General features: G+C 32.5%; 1 protein-coding gene across 2 annotated transcripts in view; it reads right to left on the bottom strand.

The window, feature by feature from the left end:
• LOC136972631 (DAZ-associated protein 2-like) overlaps positions 1–18,476 on the bottom strand; it is a 78,143-nt gene that overhangs the window by 51,668 nt on the left and 7,999 nt on the right. For both annotated transcript variants that reach the window (XM_067267227.1, XM_067267228.1), the window contains exons 2-3: positions 8,368–8,544; positions 3,147–3,196 (exon numbers count right to left, since the gene is read on the bottom strand). In XM_067267227.1, coding sequence (XP_067123328.1) covers positions 3,147–3,196; positions 8,368–8,544 — 227 coding nt within the window. The remainder of the gene's footprint in view (positions 1–3,146; positions 3,197–8,367; positions 8,545–18,476) is intronic.

The raw sequence follows: 18,476 nt of genomic DNA, 5'->3' as shown, positions 1-18,476 counted from the left end.
TAAAATGCGGCCCTTACATAGAAAAAGGTTGCTCATCTTTGGTTTAGACTTTAAGTTACATCAGGATTGTTCCATTGTTCAGGATAAAATTTTAGCTGTCTGGCATGCTTTAAATTACATAATTAAAAATAAACTGAACCATGTGTCATTAAGTATAATGACAAGACAATACAAAAATATTACATTTTAGAGTCCACTCTTTCATCCAATTTCACACCAACCACAGAAGTAACAGTCGTAGTAGCTCAAAGAAAAACTTCGTTAAAAAGACAATTAATAGCAGAAAAAAATTTTTTTACAAAGTTAAAATGATATCAGACATCAGCCTTTCATTGTAGAATCTGACACCTTTACATTAAAAACAAAAGTATAATTTTCTCACCATACTATCAAATCTTTAGCTTTTATAACTGATCTGGCCCTCTAGTAGTGGTTCCGAGTTTCTTATCTTCATTTACATGTTTACATAATAACTCTTGGATTTCTTCTGTTTTGGTGTGAAATTGGATGAAAGAATGGACTCAAAAATGTAATATTTTTGTATTGTCTTGTCATTAAACTTCAAAAACAGAAGAAATCCAAGTTATTATGTGAACCATGTGTTACTTTGCATTGATTTGCAGACTGCATTGGCTTGTTTAAAAAGGCCTAAGATATCCACCAAGCTAAGTTTAGACACCTACAACTTATTCAAAAAGTGTGTCGCCTTGTACAACACTAAGGCCTCTTGGATTAAGGCACACTCTGCTTGCCCAGGGAATGCCTTGGCTGACCTCCTGGCTACTAGTGCACATTTAAATAGTAATATAGACTATTCTATTCTTCCTTTAGGGCATGCTAAACACATTCTTCAACAGAGTTCAATTCAGCTGTGGGACTCCAGATGGCAAGCATACACAAATGGTGCCATAAGGCATAGCTTCTTTCCTACTGTCAGTCACAGGATTAAAATTAATTGGGAGCATCATGACCATCTCACTGCAACTTTATTAATGCAGCATGGTAAACTAAATAGCTATCTTTATAGATTCAAGATTATAAATAACCCAAATTGTAATTGTGGTTGCCAGGTTCCGGACACTATTGAGCATATCTTGTATGACTGTAGCCTTTTTGATATCTGTTGAAGAAAATTGATCACCTTCCTTTGCAACCAGTTGCAGGTGTGGCCGGTTCTTCTCCACGCTTTAGTAGAGGACATTGAGGGTTTTAACTTACTAAAGGATTGCTTTATTCAGTGTGCAAGTCATTACGGTCCCCAATAAAACTCTTTCTGCTGGCTGCAGCATACTGTCACTGTTCCTGGCTGGGCTATTTAGTGTTTCTACAGGGTCTATCTTGGTAATATATGTTTTCATATATTTGTTATATTTAGATGTATGTATATGTTTCTGGTTATATGTGTGTGTCGTACGCTCTGTTCTAACTCTAATATTAGAATAAAATATGTTGCTTCACCCGCTATCCCTTCTTTGTGCCATCACAATGATTCTCATGTACCAACTATGCCTAGACTTCCCTGGGCCTCTTAGTGCTCTCTGAGTGGGAAGAAGCCTTTTCTGCATAAATAAAATTTTAAAAAATTAAGTTTTTCTACAACTATTTTTTATAACTATTTTCTTGAGAATGCCGGAATAATGGGTCCTGTGGCTTTGGCAGGGTTTAAGTACAAGTAAATACTACATGTTCACAAAATTTAGTTGAAATCGGTGATGACAACCTCCCAAGTTCCCCTTGTAAATAGAAAAATGACATACTTGTTCAACCCCTACTTGTGTGTAAATAACTTGAAAAAATAAAGTCTGAATAATTTTTGACTTTCTCTCATAAATCTGAAGCTGTTTATGTCGGAATAGAAGATTATGTGGAAAATTGCATTTATAACTTTTCCAATAACAAGTTTAAAATAGATTTTCATATGTCACAATTTTCATCTGAGGTACAGTACATAATATGCATATAATGGTGGTAGCCATCTTAACTTCTGTCATTGTCACTGTGAACCTCACTGCTAGTGCAGTGAGGTTCACAATGCTTAACTTTTTTTTAACAAAGTGGCTTTACTAGAAAACACATCCATTATTATTAGAAATGATCATTTTTCTACATTCATTAACATGAATATAATTAAGGATTTACTTCCAAATTGATCTCTGCCATTTGATAGAAAATAATATAGAAATAAAACCTTCCCAAAGAATCTAGATCCCATAACATAACATGGTGGGCTATAATGGCTTCTCTAAGTCTGGACTATTTTTGACCTAGACTCAAGAAATGACTATCACCTAGAATCTAGGTCAAAATAATAGTCTAAACTTGGTAGGCTATAATGATCTTACCTTATATTTTCTTTATTGCTAGAATAGACTGTTCATTCTAAAAGTCACTAATAAAATATTTGGCTTAAAGCCTGCATATGCAAATTAATTTGATTCTAGTAAACTATATAATAGATCAAAAACATTTTCCTGAGGTTTCACTGTCCCTGGAATGATATAATTTTTATTCTTTCTTTTGTGAAATTATTATATGCACATACAATACTTTCCCATTTTCAGATCATAACTGTAGACTCACTATTCATCCCCACAAGAAACACTGCTCCTACATCCATATAATAACCAGAAAATGCTTTACATTTGGGAGGCATTATGCATTGCCTACAATAGATCTTGCAACACCCCAATATTAGTATCATTAGGTCATTGGGTATCTATATAAATTTTTTAATTAAAATGTTTGTATAGAGATATTCTCATATATCCAGGAGTTATTTGTTAATATTTCATTTAAAAAATAAATGTATAACATACGATCATTGTGTATTTGAAATTACAAATTTGTTCTGAAATTTCAAATTCACTCTGTTCCAAATTTGCAATTCTGTTCAATTATGAATTTTTACCTGAAGATGACAGATGTCAATGTCAAAAGTACTTGTGAAAATTAATAACTTAAAAATTAATAATTTTTACCAATTTCATTTAAAGTTGAAAAACAGATAAACTCTGTTTATTAATTGAAATGTATGATTATCATATACATAAATATTCAGATTAAGCACATTGCAATTCTTTTCTACTAAAAAAATTAGTTAATATTTTTATCAAATATCTTTCTACAATATGAAAATTTCTACTTACACTAACTGCACCATATGGTAGAGGAGGACCTATTGGGCTTCCATACGAGGCTACAAAAAGCAAACAAACAAAAGTCTGTTTTAGAAAGGGATATATTATATCATATTTGTACTGTAATGAAATAGTTTAAGTTAATTATAACTTTTTAAAATAATTCAGTATAGTTAAACAGATTAAGCAGCATATCAAATTGTAACCATGGTTGTTATCTATAATAATGATAAAAATTAATGAATTACAAGTTTTACTTAAAAACCGTAATTTGACTGGCATTTATTAATAAATGCCAATCATAACAAAAATTAAACAAAAAATTTACATCTGTATCTAAAAGAAAATGAAGAATCAAAAATACATTTTATCTTTTAATGGAAGTTGATTATTTACAGCAGTGGTGTCCAAGTTTTCAGAAGCCATAATCAAAGTTAATTTGGTTCAAAATATTGAATTGTTCAAAAGAAAAATAATTTTGTAACAAGTTTTGAAGATATGACAAAATCGTTTTGTGTGTTATACCCTAATAATCTTGTCAGGTAGCTGAAGAAAAACCAGGAAGTTAAACATCAACTCGATAATTGTTGTGCTTTGACTACAAATATTACTTTAACTTTAATTCTTACTTTACTGTAATTCAAGATACAAAGTACATTGTAATACTGTCACATATTTGTCATAACAAGCACTGAAGTTTAGTGATATCCATTAGTGATAAGATGATTAATCAGAATCAGGAATCGGAAAAGTTGGACATTTTTCAAGTATCAGATTCTAGCAAATTTCATCACAAGTTTCAATTCTTAAAATTATTCCATATTTAACAAGAAAATTAATTATTTGTTTCAATCAAAGGTTAATATCATAATCTAAAAAATTTTTAACAATTAAGTATTAGTTTATTACAGCAATTCTCAACCTTCTTACACCCCCTAGATAGTAAATATAAATAAAATTAATATTTCACGACCCCCACACAAAGGAATAATAACAGTAAGCCTTACTATTACTAATTGAAAAATGCTTTCTCAAAGAGATTGGTACTGAATCAGTTTAGTGAAAATGTTGTTGCCACTGCTAAGTTACCAGTTGAGATTCACGACCAGCTCAACGAAATGTCTGCTGACAAAAACGCTAAAACTGCAATTTACATCTGAAGATCTTGCTCATCGACATGAATATGCAAATTTAGTCACAGAAGCATTGAAAATATTAATCCCTTTCGCCACGTCTCATCTCTGTGAAAAGGATTTTTCTTCTATGGGTGTGCTAAAAACTAAATACAGGAATTGTCTTATCACTTGAAAACAATTTGTTTTTGTGTGTTTCTAATGTAGATCCACATATGGAGAAAATTTTAAATGAAAAACAAATGCAACCATCACATGTGTACTTATTGTAAGTAAAATGTTTATAAGTTGATGATAATGATTTCTCCTCATAAAATAATTTCATTATTATTTCTTGACCCCTCTTTAGTATCACTGCGACCCCCTTAGGGGTCACAACCTTCGGGTTGAGAAACATTGGTTTATTGGAAGTGTTCACATTGAAAAAACAGAGAGCACACCATATACGAGGTGACCATTTGTCACAGCACACTTTCATATAGTCAGAACAATCAGAGATTGCATTCGGTCAGTACTAACTGTCTCCATTTTAGGATTGGGTGGCAGCCTTAATGTCACACTGCATACATTGGGCCAGCTAGATTTGAAATTGATGGAAATTTCAAATCAAAGCCAGCAATCAACAAAAATACTTAAGTGTCAGCAACAGTTTAAAATATAAACAAAATTACATTTTAATTGAAAAAAATTATTATATAAAATCATTTTTAATATTTAGTATGTTTTCTTATAATGATAAAACACTTTAAAGGTGTTGTTTAAGTGTTGCTGAAAAAAGTATTATTTCTTAAAATGAACGTTTGACCACTTTTTACAGGTCTGCATCATGTTTAACGAGAAGATTCAATCAAACTAGGACAGTTTGAATTAACCATGCCACAATGTAAATCATTAATTTTTCTAAATAAAAATAAAGTCATTCTCATACACACTCATTGAACCTTTATCCCTGGGTACTACTTAGATTTCGTGAAAAACATTTTCGGCCTCACCTGAGGTCTGCTTCAGGTTAAATGAAAACTGGATTCCAATCTTTGAAAATGTTTCAAAAACCCATTCTAACACTGAATTTTAAAATAAATAGCATGTGCTTATTCTAGACCACGTGACATGCATGGTACACCCAATACTCAAAGAGTTCGCAACCAAGATTGAGATCAAGACCCAACCATCAGACGCAGCATGGTTGAGTACAACCAACAATTTCAAGCTTTATATAAAGAAATTTAATCAATCAAAACTGGTACCAAATTAACATACCGAAGGTCTCCCAGTATATATATACAGTAGAGCATCGTTTATCCGAAAACCAGTCAACCGAAAGCTTTCCAATCGGACTGTGTCGTGCTGAATCGAACGTTTTTGATACTAGATTAACTTCTAAAGTATAAATTTTTTGTTTTTATATTTTTCAACATATTTATTTTGTTTGTACAAAATAAAGAAATAATTTTTAACGATACAATAGCCTCGATTATTATTATAAAAATTTTTGTTAGGCTTAAAATCAACGAAAATTCAACACGAAGCGACACGCAACAGAGAAAAATTTCGAAATCAGATAGGTTAATATATTTTTTTGGTACATAATCGGTTATCCAAAAAAAAATCAGTTATCCGAACAACCCCAGTCCCCAATTGATTCGAATAAACGAGGCTCTACTGTATATACATTATGCAATGCGAAAGACAAACAGAACAATCTCAGAGCTCTGGGAGTATACAATATTCTGGTGAGAGATAACAGGTTAGGTGAGAAATGGTGTACATCGGCTCTGCTAAACGTTCTATCAGACAGAGGGTCAAGGAGCACAAATACGATATAGACCATGCTCATTACACCACCGCCCTATCCACTTATGCCACCGACCCAGAGGTTCATGCAGATCTATCCAACACCAGACTGATAAAAAGAGCCTTTTACACTGACCACATCAGGGCCCTATAAACCCTTGAAATATACAGGGCAGGCAGGACAGGGAGATGTATAAACTCTAAAGATGGCAACGTGCTTTCATACACCTGGCGCTACTTATGTGAAGAGTAAGAAAGAGCCGACGCTCCGTAGCACGCACATATCTTCAAATTTATTTTAAAACTCAACATTTGAAAATGTTTTTAAAAAAACCATTCTAAGATTGGAATCCAGTTTTCATTTAACCTGAAGCAGACCTTGGGTGAAGCCAAAAATGTTTGTTTCATGAAATCTACAAAATACTGAAATAGCTACCAAAATTTTACTTCATTTACTTTAACAGAAATATTCATTAGAATGAATACTGCTGATCATCAGTTATTTAAAAAAAATTCAATTGAACTACAATAAAATTATATAAATTATTCATTTCTTTTGTCAACAACAACAGTGGCGAAATAATTTCATTATAGGTTAAATTCCTCCAGTCAAGTCTACTTACTCTTAGAGCCTTACTCAGATCTCAAACATATCATCCAGTCTGATGACCAACTGAAAAGTTGGAATGTCCTTTATCTTCTGAACTTGAATCTATCAATTTCTCATCTCATCCCTCTGGTCAAGTAACCATCTTTACCTCTTCAAGCAATTCAAAATAAACTTATTGCTATTTGATTATTTTTGATCCAGCTTGATCCCTACTTGATCCAGCAATAATTTTTACTAAACAATATTTTCAGCTATGTTAAACAATCCACTCCAAACTCTAACAGAGAAGTTAAAAATTAAAAACTGATTCTTATATTCCTTTCGTTCTTCACACTGAATAGTTCTTTAAAGTACCTATCTAGTTCAGAGTTTTTCAACCTGTGGGTCACAACCCCCAGGGGGGTCGCAAAGCCTTACACGGGGAGTCGCAGGTAAAAGAAAAAGACAAGTGTTTGTAGGTCCTACACTACAATAAAAAGAAAAAACGTTACTATTTGCAGGGCTCTTGCAACTTCTTTGTACAGTACAATTGGTTTTTCGATTGATAGTTAGGTCTCAATAGAAAAAAATTAAATATGTAGTTTTTAAAATCACTGACATAGTTTTAATATGGCCCTAGGGGGTCGCCAGAATTTTTTTTAACTTGTAAAGGGGTCGCGTATTCAAGAAGGTTGAAAAACACTGATCTAGTTTGTATATTTTCTTTTCTCCTTAATACTACTCCATCCACTCCCAATTTGTTTTACTTGAATGATCTCTTTTGTTGCTTTATTTCAGAATTTAGCCAAGCTATAAATTCTATTCTGTTTTTGTTTCCAGTTTTCCACACATCTTGAATTGTTCGAGCAACATTTGCTTTTCTGTATATAATAATCATCAGCTGGTCTTGTTTCCTCCCATTTTTATCTTATTCCTGATATGTATATACTTCTCTATACCATTTATCAGTATTCTTTCCATTCTTTTTTCAATTTAATATTTCTCTACCACAAATTTTATTCATTGCATTGTTTTTCATCAATTCAACCTTGTACATCTTCAAATTCTCTTGAAACATGCCTCAAATTATTTCTCTAAAAACTATTCTAGATTTTATCCTTTTTACAGTTTAAAAACTATGATCTTTACATCTGACTTATTGATTTGTATTCATAAAATCTTAGTGGACATCCAGTCACTTCAATGTTTGAAGTGTTATATATACAGGTACTCCTCACTTTACAACAGAGTTCCATTCCAATGACTACGTCGTTAAGCGAATTGGTCGATAACCGAGGAGCTTGTGTCAGGAATATGGGATCATTGTAAAATTATACAAATTATGCAACAAACTTCAAAATTTATTCATAAAAAGACTATTATAGTATGCTATTAGCCTATTATAGTACTATAAGTCAATTATAGTATGCGCTAGCCTATTATAGTACGCTTAGTGTGCATGTCACCATTCGCCACTGATCGACACTCAAGCTGAGAAAGGGGATTCCCCGAATTGCAGGTTGAAACTCGATTGGTCGTTAAGCAAATAGGTCATAAAGTGAGGAGTACCTGTATTTCAAAACATTTCAAAAAAAAAATATCTTTCAAAATATATATATGTATTTTTTTTTTTTTTTAATTTACTTCAAATTAAGTAATTTGAAATCTAATCACCATATTTTATAACCTAATTTAAATGAATGATTTGTTTTACCTGGCAGATATGTAGGTGCAGATGGTAAATATCCAGGACTTGTAAATGCAGTTGTAGGATAACCAGGATATGGTGCAGTCATTGTGGCAGGATGAGCAGCAGCGGCAGCAGCAGCAGCAGCAGAAGCTGGCATAGCCTGATAATGTGGCGCTGTAGGTGCTCCAACAGGTGGATAATCTAAAATTATATTTTTAAAGATTAATAATGTAAAAAATAAGAACTTAAATATATATTATAAAACTAAACAAATCACAATATTACTCTGTTATTCTTCTTACATTTATCTTTTAAAGTTAATAAGTAAAACGGCAAAACCGTATTTGGGACAAGACTATGTCTCGGAGACTCACTACTAAGCGGGATCACTTCAACACTTGTTCTCATTCTCCAATCATCTTTGGTATCGCTGGTTTTGAGCGTGATCATTCAAACTTCACCAGCCACGACCACAACCACGAGGTCTTCCACAACGCATTTTCATTGAAATTAACCTATTGAATGTTGAAATTTCTCTCCATTGTGTGATGCACTCTGTTGAATTTTTGTCAATGCAAAAATTTTCCATTTTTGAAAAAAAATAATGGTGGCTATTGTATTGTTCACAATTATTTTTTTATTTTGCACAAACGAAATATATATATATTAATAAATGTAAGAAGAAAAAAATAATTCTATTTCGGAAGTAAGTTTTAATATAAAATTAAAACGACGCGCCATCTAGTTTCAAAAAGTTCCGACAATGAAACGAGATATCTCTGGTCAGTCAGTCAAGGTTAGCACGTGGCGACCAGAAATATGTGGGGAATAACACAGGACAGGTTAATGGGTTTTTTCAAAGATTCGTTTGTCCAAATTTGATTTAGCAACATTCGTTTTTCGAACTTCCCAACGCACGCGTTTGTCAAAATTCAACTTCACAATATTCATATTTCCAACTTACCAACCAGCAATGCATGCACAAATCTGGCACTACTGCCTGTTTGTAGAGAATGTCGCCATTTTGTATTTTATTGGTCCCCCGACCACCTACAAGTCTGGTCTATTTTATGTGTGCATGCAGCACCGGATCCAATAGGTGCGAGGCCCAATTGAATTTTTTTTTTGCGGGGCCCCTCAAACTTTAAATAACAAAATTAATTAACTGTTAATTTACATATTGATATATGTTGTTTTATTTTTAATAATAATATACCTAGATACTTATTTTTGTAACATGTACTATTTTTAAATATATAAATTTTGACATGATGCGGGGCCCCTTCAAGCACGAGGCCCAATTGGCACCAATCGCCTAAAATCTGGCCCTGTGTGCATGATTTGTGCACCTAATACTCTGCCAAATTTCAACTCCTGACATGTACTCCTTTATACCTCTAAGCTGATAAGATAGCAGGACGTACGATTTTATAAACAAGACATAGTCTTGTCAATAAAACTGTGTCTTTACATAATCTTATTGGCAATAATAAACAATAGTTATAATTATTAATAAGACATAGTCTTGTTAATAATTATAATTATTGATAATGATAATAATAATACTCTTAACAACAACAACAACAACGCTCTCACCAGTCACCACCTTGCTATGGCGAGAGAGCTCAGTAATTCTGATGAACCACAGAGTTAAGTCATCTGGAGCATCTACTCTTAGTAGCGTCACCAGTGAGGTCTGTGAGGAGAAATGAAGCCAAGAGTGACTGAACCCACATCTATGGAGATCTAACAATGGTAATAACACAATCCAAATGTAATATCAGCTCAGATGTCACCCAGGTTAACAAGGATGCACTCATGAGTTAGACATTTTTTGAACATGAGCCTCTGCCTCAGTCTTTTTTGGCCACCAGTGGTAAAAGCAGTACTGGTCCAAGTAGGGTAACTGCAATGACCACATCGGTTGTGAGAAACCGGCCAAACCTTGATGTTTGAGGCAATACAGCCAGACCACTAATGCAAGTAAACCAAGCCAACAGACAAAATGGACATCAGAAATGAACAAGTTTATCATCCATACTTACTACACTACCACAAAACTTGAAACAGACATGACAGCACACAGACAAGTTACATCACTTATTAAATAAATAAATGCCACCTTTAACTATCCAGCAAATTGTTTAATAAATAAAAATAAAAACGTTTTCAACTGTTTTTAACGGTTTTCTTCAGTTAACAAAAGAATAATAAAAATAAAACGCAAAGAATTAAAGATGAAAAACATGAACTGCACTTGCGTAAATACAATTAAGATGCACAACAAGATTAACCATAAATAAATTACTCATTAATCACAGAAATGCAGACACATTGTCAACTGCATGGAAATCTTTTTACAGTAACACACATTAATTACATATAGTTATCCAAAATTATTCCTTTGCAGCCATGTTTTTTATTATTATGTATTTTGTTATTATATATATTTATTTCTTATGTTATATTTTTTGTTATTTTTACTATATATTATTTAATTTATTTATGGTTAATCTTGTTGCACATCTTAATTGTATTTACGCAAGCGCAGTTCATGTTTTTCATCTTTAATTCTTTGCGTTCTGTTTTTAGTATTCTTTTGTTAACTGAACAAGGCTGTTAAAAACAGTTGAAAACGTTTTTACTTTTATTTATTAAACAATTTGCTGGATAGTTAAAGGTGGCATTTATTTATTTAGTACTGTATACGAACTCCAGTAAGATTTAGAGTATCACTTATTAAATGATTAATAAAGTAATTTGTCACTAGAGGTAGACATTAGGTGCCATCTCTTAACTAAATTAGTACTTATAATTTTAATAAATTATTAAATAATTTAGAACCTTCTGGAACAAAAAAACTGACCCCACAACCTCCACTTGCCATGTGGTGCACTTGGTTTAACCTTACTTGGTTAAACATGGCACTGGCTGGGGACAACTCCTATGCCCACAGCCTAAGAACATCTCCACAACAGCACTCAGTTATATCTAGGTTATATCTAAATTAATATACCTCTGAAAACAAAGACTTGCTCGGGGTCCAGGTGGTTCAACAGGCAAGCACACTGCATGACAAGAGGAAGTTGCAGGTTCAAGCCCCGCCCTGGGTCAGTTCTTTTATTACAGGTTCTAATAATTATAATTTCAATAAATTATTTAAATAATTTAATTTAGTTAAGAGATGGCACCTAATATCTACCTCTAGTGACAAATTACTTTATATTAATCATTTAATTAGCCAAATTCTAGCCTGATCTTTCAGGCAATTGTTGGTTATTTCATTACATCACTTATTTTCACATTCTCATCTAACATTCACTGTACAAAAGGTTGTTGATCAAAAAAGAACAATTATACATAATAACCTTACACCACAAACACTAGAACATATCAAAACAACAAATTGCCAAACAATTACAACAACAAACAATTATCCCAAAATCAACAATCACCACAATCTTTCAGGCTCATAAAGATACACGCATTGACAATGCTGTTCCTACCACCACCATTTTCACTGATGCTAACAATATCAACACTTCTTCACTGCTGAAATAGATTCAGATTTAAATCACACTCTCTCTCTCTTCTTTTCCAAGAAGCACTCACTAAATTTACAGGCACTGACCCTGCACAACAGTCACACATTCCCAAATATCAACACTTTTACACTAGTAGGGAACTATAGTATGTGAACACTTACATATTGCACACATTCTATTTCTACACTCTCAGACATTCATGCACTAGTCTATGCAGGTGCAGTCACAATAGTAACCTACCATGAACTAAAACTGTATCCACAATCAGAAGCACAGAATAAAAATACTTCAAAAGCCTATCTGGCAAAGAATAGATACACAAATATTAGACAGCAGCTAGGCAGGCTGACACAAAATGCTAACAACAAAACAATACCTAATTTAATGTAACAACTGAAACCCTTTTCAAGAAAATTAAAACACATACAAAACACAAAACAACAATGTCCACATGGCAGAATACATTGACACTAAAATCAAAAACTTGCAGCTAAAGCACAATGATTCAAACATTAAGAAATTTGCTCTATAAAGAAACAATAAAATAAATTTTTTACAAACACTGAAAAACTCTTCTACAGACAAATTAATACCAAATCCACTACCGATTCCAACACAATGGCACGCCAACTGAAGAGGAACTCTCATATTATTGGTCTACTTTTTGGTCTACTGCTGTCATAAACAATGCTGAAGCAGACTAGATCAAAAAGAAGAGCAAAGACATCTAGTATGCATTATGTTGAAATATTTGCACAACACATTTGTTGCACAATGCAGAAAGCACACAACTGAACATCTGTTGAAGACAACATTCACAATTTCTGGTACAAAAAATTCACATCCCTGCACCAGGAATTAGCTAAACATTTAACTCATATCATCAACAATCCACAAGACATGCCCTGCACGAGAAAAATTGACATGGGGGAAAAAAAACACCAAGACCCTGCACAGTACAGACCAATTTAAATGTCAACAGTTTACAAGATTCTTACCTCTTGCATTGCAAGCAAAATATATCATACATTGATTACTGAAAAGTATTCAACAGTGTCCCACACACTTGGGGATGGATTTTATAGGTGTGGTGCAAAGTGTATGCAACAGCCAACTCAGTTTTCCTTGGTTCTACCATGCTCCACTGAGAAACATCACATCTTACCCTCTAACATTCACATAAAAACAAAATCAAATACACATCAAGCAAGGAATTTTTCAAGAAGATACATACTAGACACACACAGATCTCGAGCAAGTCCAAAGAAAAACCAAGAACAACACTAAGCATAAACAATATCACCCGAAATCATCCATACAAAGACTAATTCTTCCTCAAAGATTTGTGGCCTTATTAATACAGTCAATCTGCTCTACAAACAAATTCAGACAATGCCTGAGTTTTTCCACAAAAAACAAGAAACAAACATCAAAATTACATAAAGCTATAACTCTGGCAGATAGTAACCACACACCTTTAAACTTACTCTCTGAACACTTGACCATAACTCAACATAAAAAAAAACACACACCACTAAGCAGTCATGGGTCCAAAAGGAACTTCATGGCAGGATTATGACTATGCTCAGGACTATGCTGACAAAACTGCATCAAACTACTATCTGAATAAAAGCAACCTGTTTGAAGAGACTAAAGGTTGCCATTCAAGATTATGTCATAAACATTAAAAACTACAGAAAACACATCCTGGGAGAATATATCACTAAAACATGACTCTTACAGAAAATGCCACATTCTGCCAGAAATGATAGAACATAACTTCTGGTTGCAAGCTCTTAGCACAAACAGACTATTTACACAGGCATAATCAAATAGCAAATATTATACACCAAAAGCTTGCACACAAACACAGATCAGGAGTCACAACAGTGACTCCTCGACAAGTAAAAAAAGTTATTAACTGCCTATATATACAGGAATCAGAATTGCCATTTTTCAGAGGTTGATTTCTCCGCCCCCCAAACACCTGAAGTAATTCCAAATATCTCATTACCTAAGAAAACGATTTTTCTTTTTGAGTGTTCACAAATTTCAAGATTTTCTATAAAATGGTTTCCAAAATATTGAACAAAAAGTGCAAAAAAAACAAATTACCAAAAAAGCTGTATTTTCTTCTTTATTCAGCACTGTAGGCACTCAGAGAAAAAACTACTGGGTTTAGAAAGCTCAAAATTTTCAACTTAAGCCTTTCTCATTATCAGTGAGGTGCTTGCAAAACTTCCAAGTCAATTAGGTCAAGTTCACAAGGGTTCCCCATAGATCTAATTCAGTTTTACAGCTTAACTTTATGCTTATAAGAATAAAATTACATGGAAACAAATAAATTTTATTCAAAATGTTACTCAGAATTACAAAACCTCAAATTTATACCAGTTAAAACTTTTCATAATGAATTTTCTATTGAAAGCGTCGATACTGAACACCAACCGGTCTTATGTGTTGACATAATACAATACAATTATTATAACAAAAAGAACTGATATCCAAACAAAAACATCCAAGAGGTATAAAAACTTCAAGAAAAAATTTATGACAATTTAGATGACAGACAAATTTTTATTAGCACTTTTTCTTTGGTAAAGACAAGCTTGACACTTGGAAGCAGTACCCATAAGATTTTTACCTGTATTATTGTTTCCTACATTTTGTCTCCAAGTGCCAAGCTTGTCTTTACCAAAGAAAAACTGCTAATAAAAATTTGACTGTTATCTAAATTGTCATAAATTTTTACTTGATATAATTTTTTTTTACATCTCAGATGTTTTTGTTTGGATTATTAAAACACCCATACTACAAATATACTCCACAGGCAATATTAAAAAATGACTTCCTAAATTTTCACAAATCATCTTCATGTGTAAGTTTTTATTCAAAATAAAAATTATACTTTACTATTACAGAATACTTGTAAGATGTAACAGAAATACTTTTGAAACAGTGAGCAAAGCAATTTCTTGGCAGCGACTAATTGACAAATTGCCAAAACATGTTTTGTGAAGTAATGATGTATTAAATGTGTAAAATTTTCTTCAAAATTGGACACAAGTGATAAAATTGCACGTTGCAATGGAAGTCCTAGGAGATAACATAGTGATGACCTTTGACCCCTTATAAGTCAATAGGTGAATTTTGCATTGTAAAACAAAAACAAGCATGCATTACCCTGCATTTGAAATATAGCAAAGCTCTTGCTATTGTGAATACTGATCTATTTCCATTTTTCTTGAAAAATTGACCATGTATACTGTAATCTATACACATTAACATGTTATACCTTGCATTAAAAAAAACCTTGCAAGGTGTAATACATCAATGTACATAATAAACATTGTGCTGTAAGTTGAAGTTTTAGAACAAATGTAAGAATTCATTACTTACGCAGAGTGACAAGTCACATTAATTTAGCTCCTCCCAATGATTTAATGTGAGTTTGTAAACATCTCTGCACTTCAGTCAGGGATAAAATTCTCCTAGTTTAATTAAATATTAAAGACAGAAGAAAAATAATGAAACAAAGTTTATTACATCTAGAGTAATCATTTCATTATTATTGTAAGTAATTGTTGCAAATTGTATTCAAAGGCTTATTGCAAATTTATCCTCGATAAAAAAGGTGTGTGATTTCTTGTGATGTACTTAACATAAGTAATGCCTGATTTTTCTTTTTTTTAGTACATTATTAGAACATGAGAGAGAGAGAAACTTGCAAACCAAAAATAAATTGTTTTTCAAATTTTTGAGAATCGGTTCTCTATAGGTTTTACTATGTGTAATTCATCACTTTTAGCAGAATTGTTGAATGTGTATATAGTAAGACCCCACTTAACGCTGTTTCGGTATTACACGGTAGTATTGAAATTTCCCGAGATAGCACGCAGTGTTGGGATCAAGGCGTAATATCAAATTTTAAAGCTTATTATCTGCGGCGGGCATTCTGACAACTGATTGATAAAACAGATGGACCAGATAAACAATCCATTAGAGATTTTTGGAAAAACTAGAATATCGTGGATGCTGTAGACAACATCAATCTTTCCTGGAATGAGGTGACCGAGAAATGTTTGAAAGGAGTATGGAAGAATGTATGGCCGGAGCTAAGCAAGGATGTTGACACAAGAGAATCCATTGTTGATGCCAACGAAATTGTCAAGCTAGCTAATGAAACAGGGTTGGATAATATAAATGTGCAGGCTATTGAAGAATTATTGCAAGTTACAACTGGAGAAAGTTTTTCCAACGACGATCTAAAAGAATTAGTAGAACAACAGGTGCATGAAGATGACGAAATTAGCATTTCTGAAGATGAGGAACAAAAGGAACTTTCAACGGATTTTCTAAAAAAAAGTTTAGCCACTATAACGGAAATTATGGATCAGTTTATACAAAATGATTTCAATTTTGATAGAAGTCAAAGTCAAGACAAAGTGTCATGGATGCCATGTCTTGCTATCGACAACTGCTTGCTGAACGGAACAGGAAAAGGCAGACGACGTTAGATGACTTCTTCACAAAGAAACAAAAAGATGTCAAATGAGGAAGGCTCTTCCACATCACAAACAACTTCTTTACTCAAACTTTTTTTTATTTTCATGAATGTTTTATGAATAAATTTCGATATTAGCAATAAATAAGTCTATAATTAATGTAATAAAGTATTTAACAATAAATAAAACAAAAAAAACCTGATAAATTTTCTTATTCTCTGTTCTGTTTCACATATCCCTCTTATTTACATGTTAAGATGACCCCGTTTAACGCTGTTTCGTTTCGCGCTCTGTCATCTAGGAACGCATCCCCCGCCTTAAGCGGGGTCTTACTGTAGTTTGTCAGATTGATTTCCTATAAACATTTAAAGAAACTTGCAAGTGGTTTTTTTATCTACTAACACAATTAACTCATGCTTCACAGGTTTGCTAAAAAGAAACACCCTAACCAAACACTTTCCATGAAAAGAGAGGTTGCTCATCTATACTCAGATACTTATATATACAGGAGTATTTTTAAAACCTTTAATATTTCAAATCTAAATCTAATTTGCTTCTTCGATGTAGAGATCTTTGCTACTTTGAATTTTACCTATTTATAATAAATTACAAATATGAAATAAGTTTCACTAAAAATCAAATGATAAAAATCAGAAACTTAATTTCTTATTGTTGTCTTTGAATTAATAAGAAAAGCCACTGATGCAAATAGTTGTAGGCATACAGTATTAAGCCAAACATATTAACACAACTAATTTTAAAGATAAGTGGAAAAACTTAAAAATAGAGGTAGGCCATTGACTTATTAATAGTTACTGCAGGTATATAGCTTTAATAGAAAAGAAATATATAGAAAAAATAGTAGTGATGGATTACATGTGTAATCTACATGCCTAACCAAGAAAAAACATTGCTAATTCATATGAATTCTTGACACTTGATTCGATGAATCTTGTGTTCATTTAGTAAAGTAACATTCTTAATTATACAGTAAAGTTATGCATGAACTCTGCAAAAGAGTGACACATTTTTTCCTCATTCACAGTTCAGTTGCACGGCTAATGATAAATGTTTAACCTTGAAACTAGTGTAAAATATTTTCCTCTTTATTAAATGGATATTAATAAAAGGCAAATAAGTTTTTTGCAATAATTCAGAATCATCATTTCAAAAATTCAACAAATGAACTAAGTTGAGGAAACTCAGCAGTTCATTTGTTAAACTCAAAATATACCTTAATTCATTAACCCTTCGTGAGTCGAACGGGTCTTTTATTACTGCATTAACATTTTTGATCTTGTTTAATCAAATGATGATCATCAGAACCTGATAATTGAATAGAAAACAATTTTAAAAATACAAATGATTGAAGAATTTGAATCACATTATATGTTGTGTGCACAAGGTTTGAATATCCTAACACATATAATCTAAAAGCTGTTGCTCGTGCATGTGCACATGTGCGCGTGCATGCATTCCTTATAACTCCCGAAATTTTTGTCCAATCCAGATGAAATTTTAGTTATATTCATTTTGTTTTGATGGAAAGTACTACTATGGAAAGTAGGCAACTTATTTTGAAAAAAATATTAGTTATAGAATAAACATTTTATCAATTTCAGATCGGTCATCACACTTATGGGTACGTTTGTAAAGTCGAACGAGTTAAACAAGAATGACATCATCGTTATTCTTATTTTGTTATAAACTAATCGTTTGAAAAGTCTAACTAAATGGCTGTTTCTAAAATCGAAGATATGAATGTTGCTAGTGCAGTCTTATCCGAAATATTTTGCTTAGATTGCTTCAGGTGGACAGTTATTTCAATCATTTCACCTTTTAATTCACAATTTAAACACTCTAGTAGATTTAGAAACATCGATATCGTCGGGCGCCATTTTCTTAACAAAGTAAACTAACTTTCCTTCCTGAGCTTCGTTAGAGTTTTGTTTGAAACGTCATCACCGCAGAGCATGCGCGCTGAGCGAGACTACTACTTTTCGAACGATTCGTTACTAATGCATTTAACTCGTTTGACTTGATGAACGTGCTCTATGTTGCAGTGATGTCAATGACCACATGA

Source organism: Centruroides vittatus, unplaced genomic scaffold (genome assembly GCF_030686945.1).
Source record: "Centruroides vittatus isolate TY-2023 unplaced genomic scaffold, ASM3068694v2 contig_299, whole genome shotgun sequence".
Classification (NCBI taxonomy): domain Eukaryota; kingdom Metazoa; phylum Arthropoda; class Arachnida; order Scorpiones; family Buthidae; genus Centruroides; species Centruroides vittatus.
The sequence above is the reverse complement of the archived record's forward strand: the minus strand, read 5'-3'. Positions and strand labels throughout refer to the sequence as shown.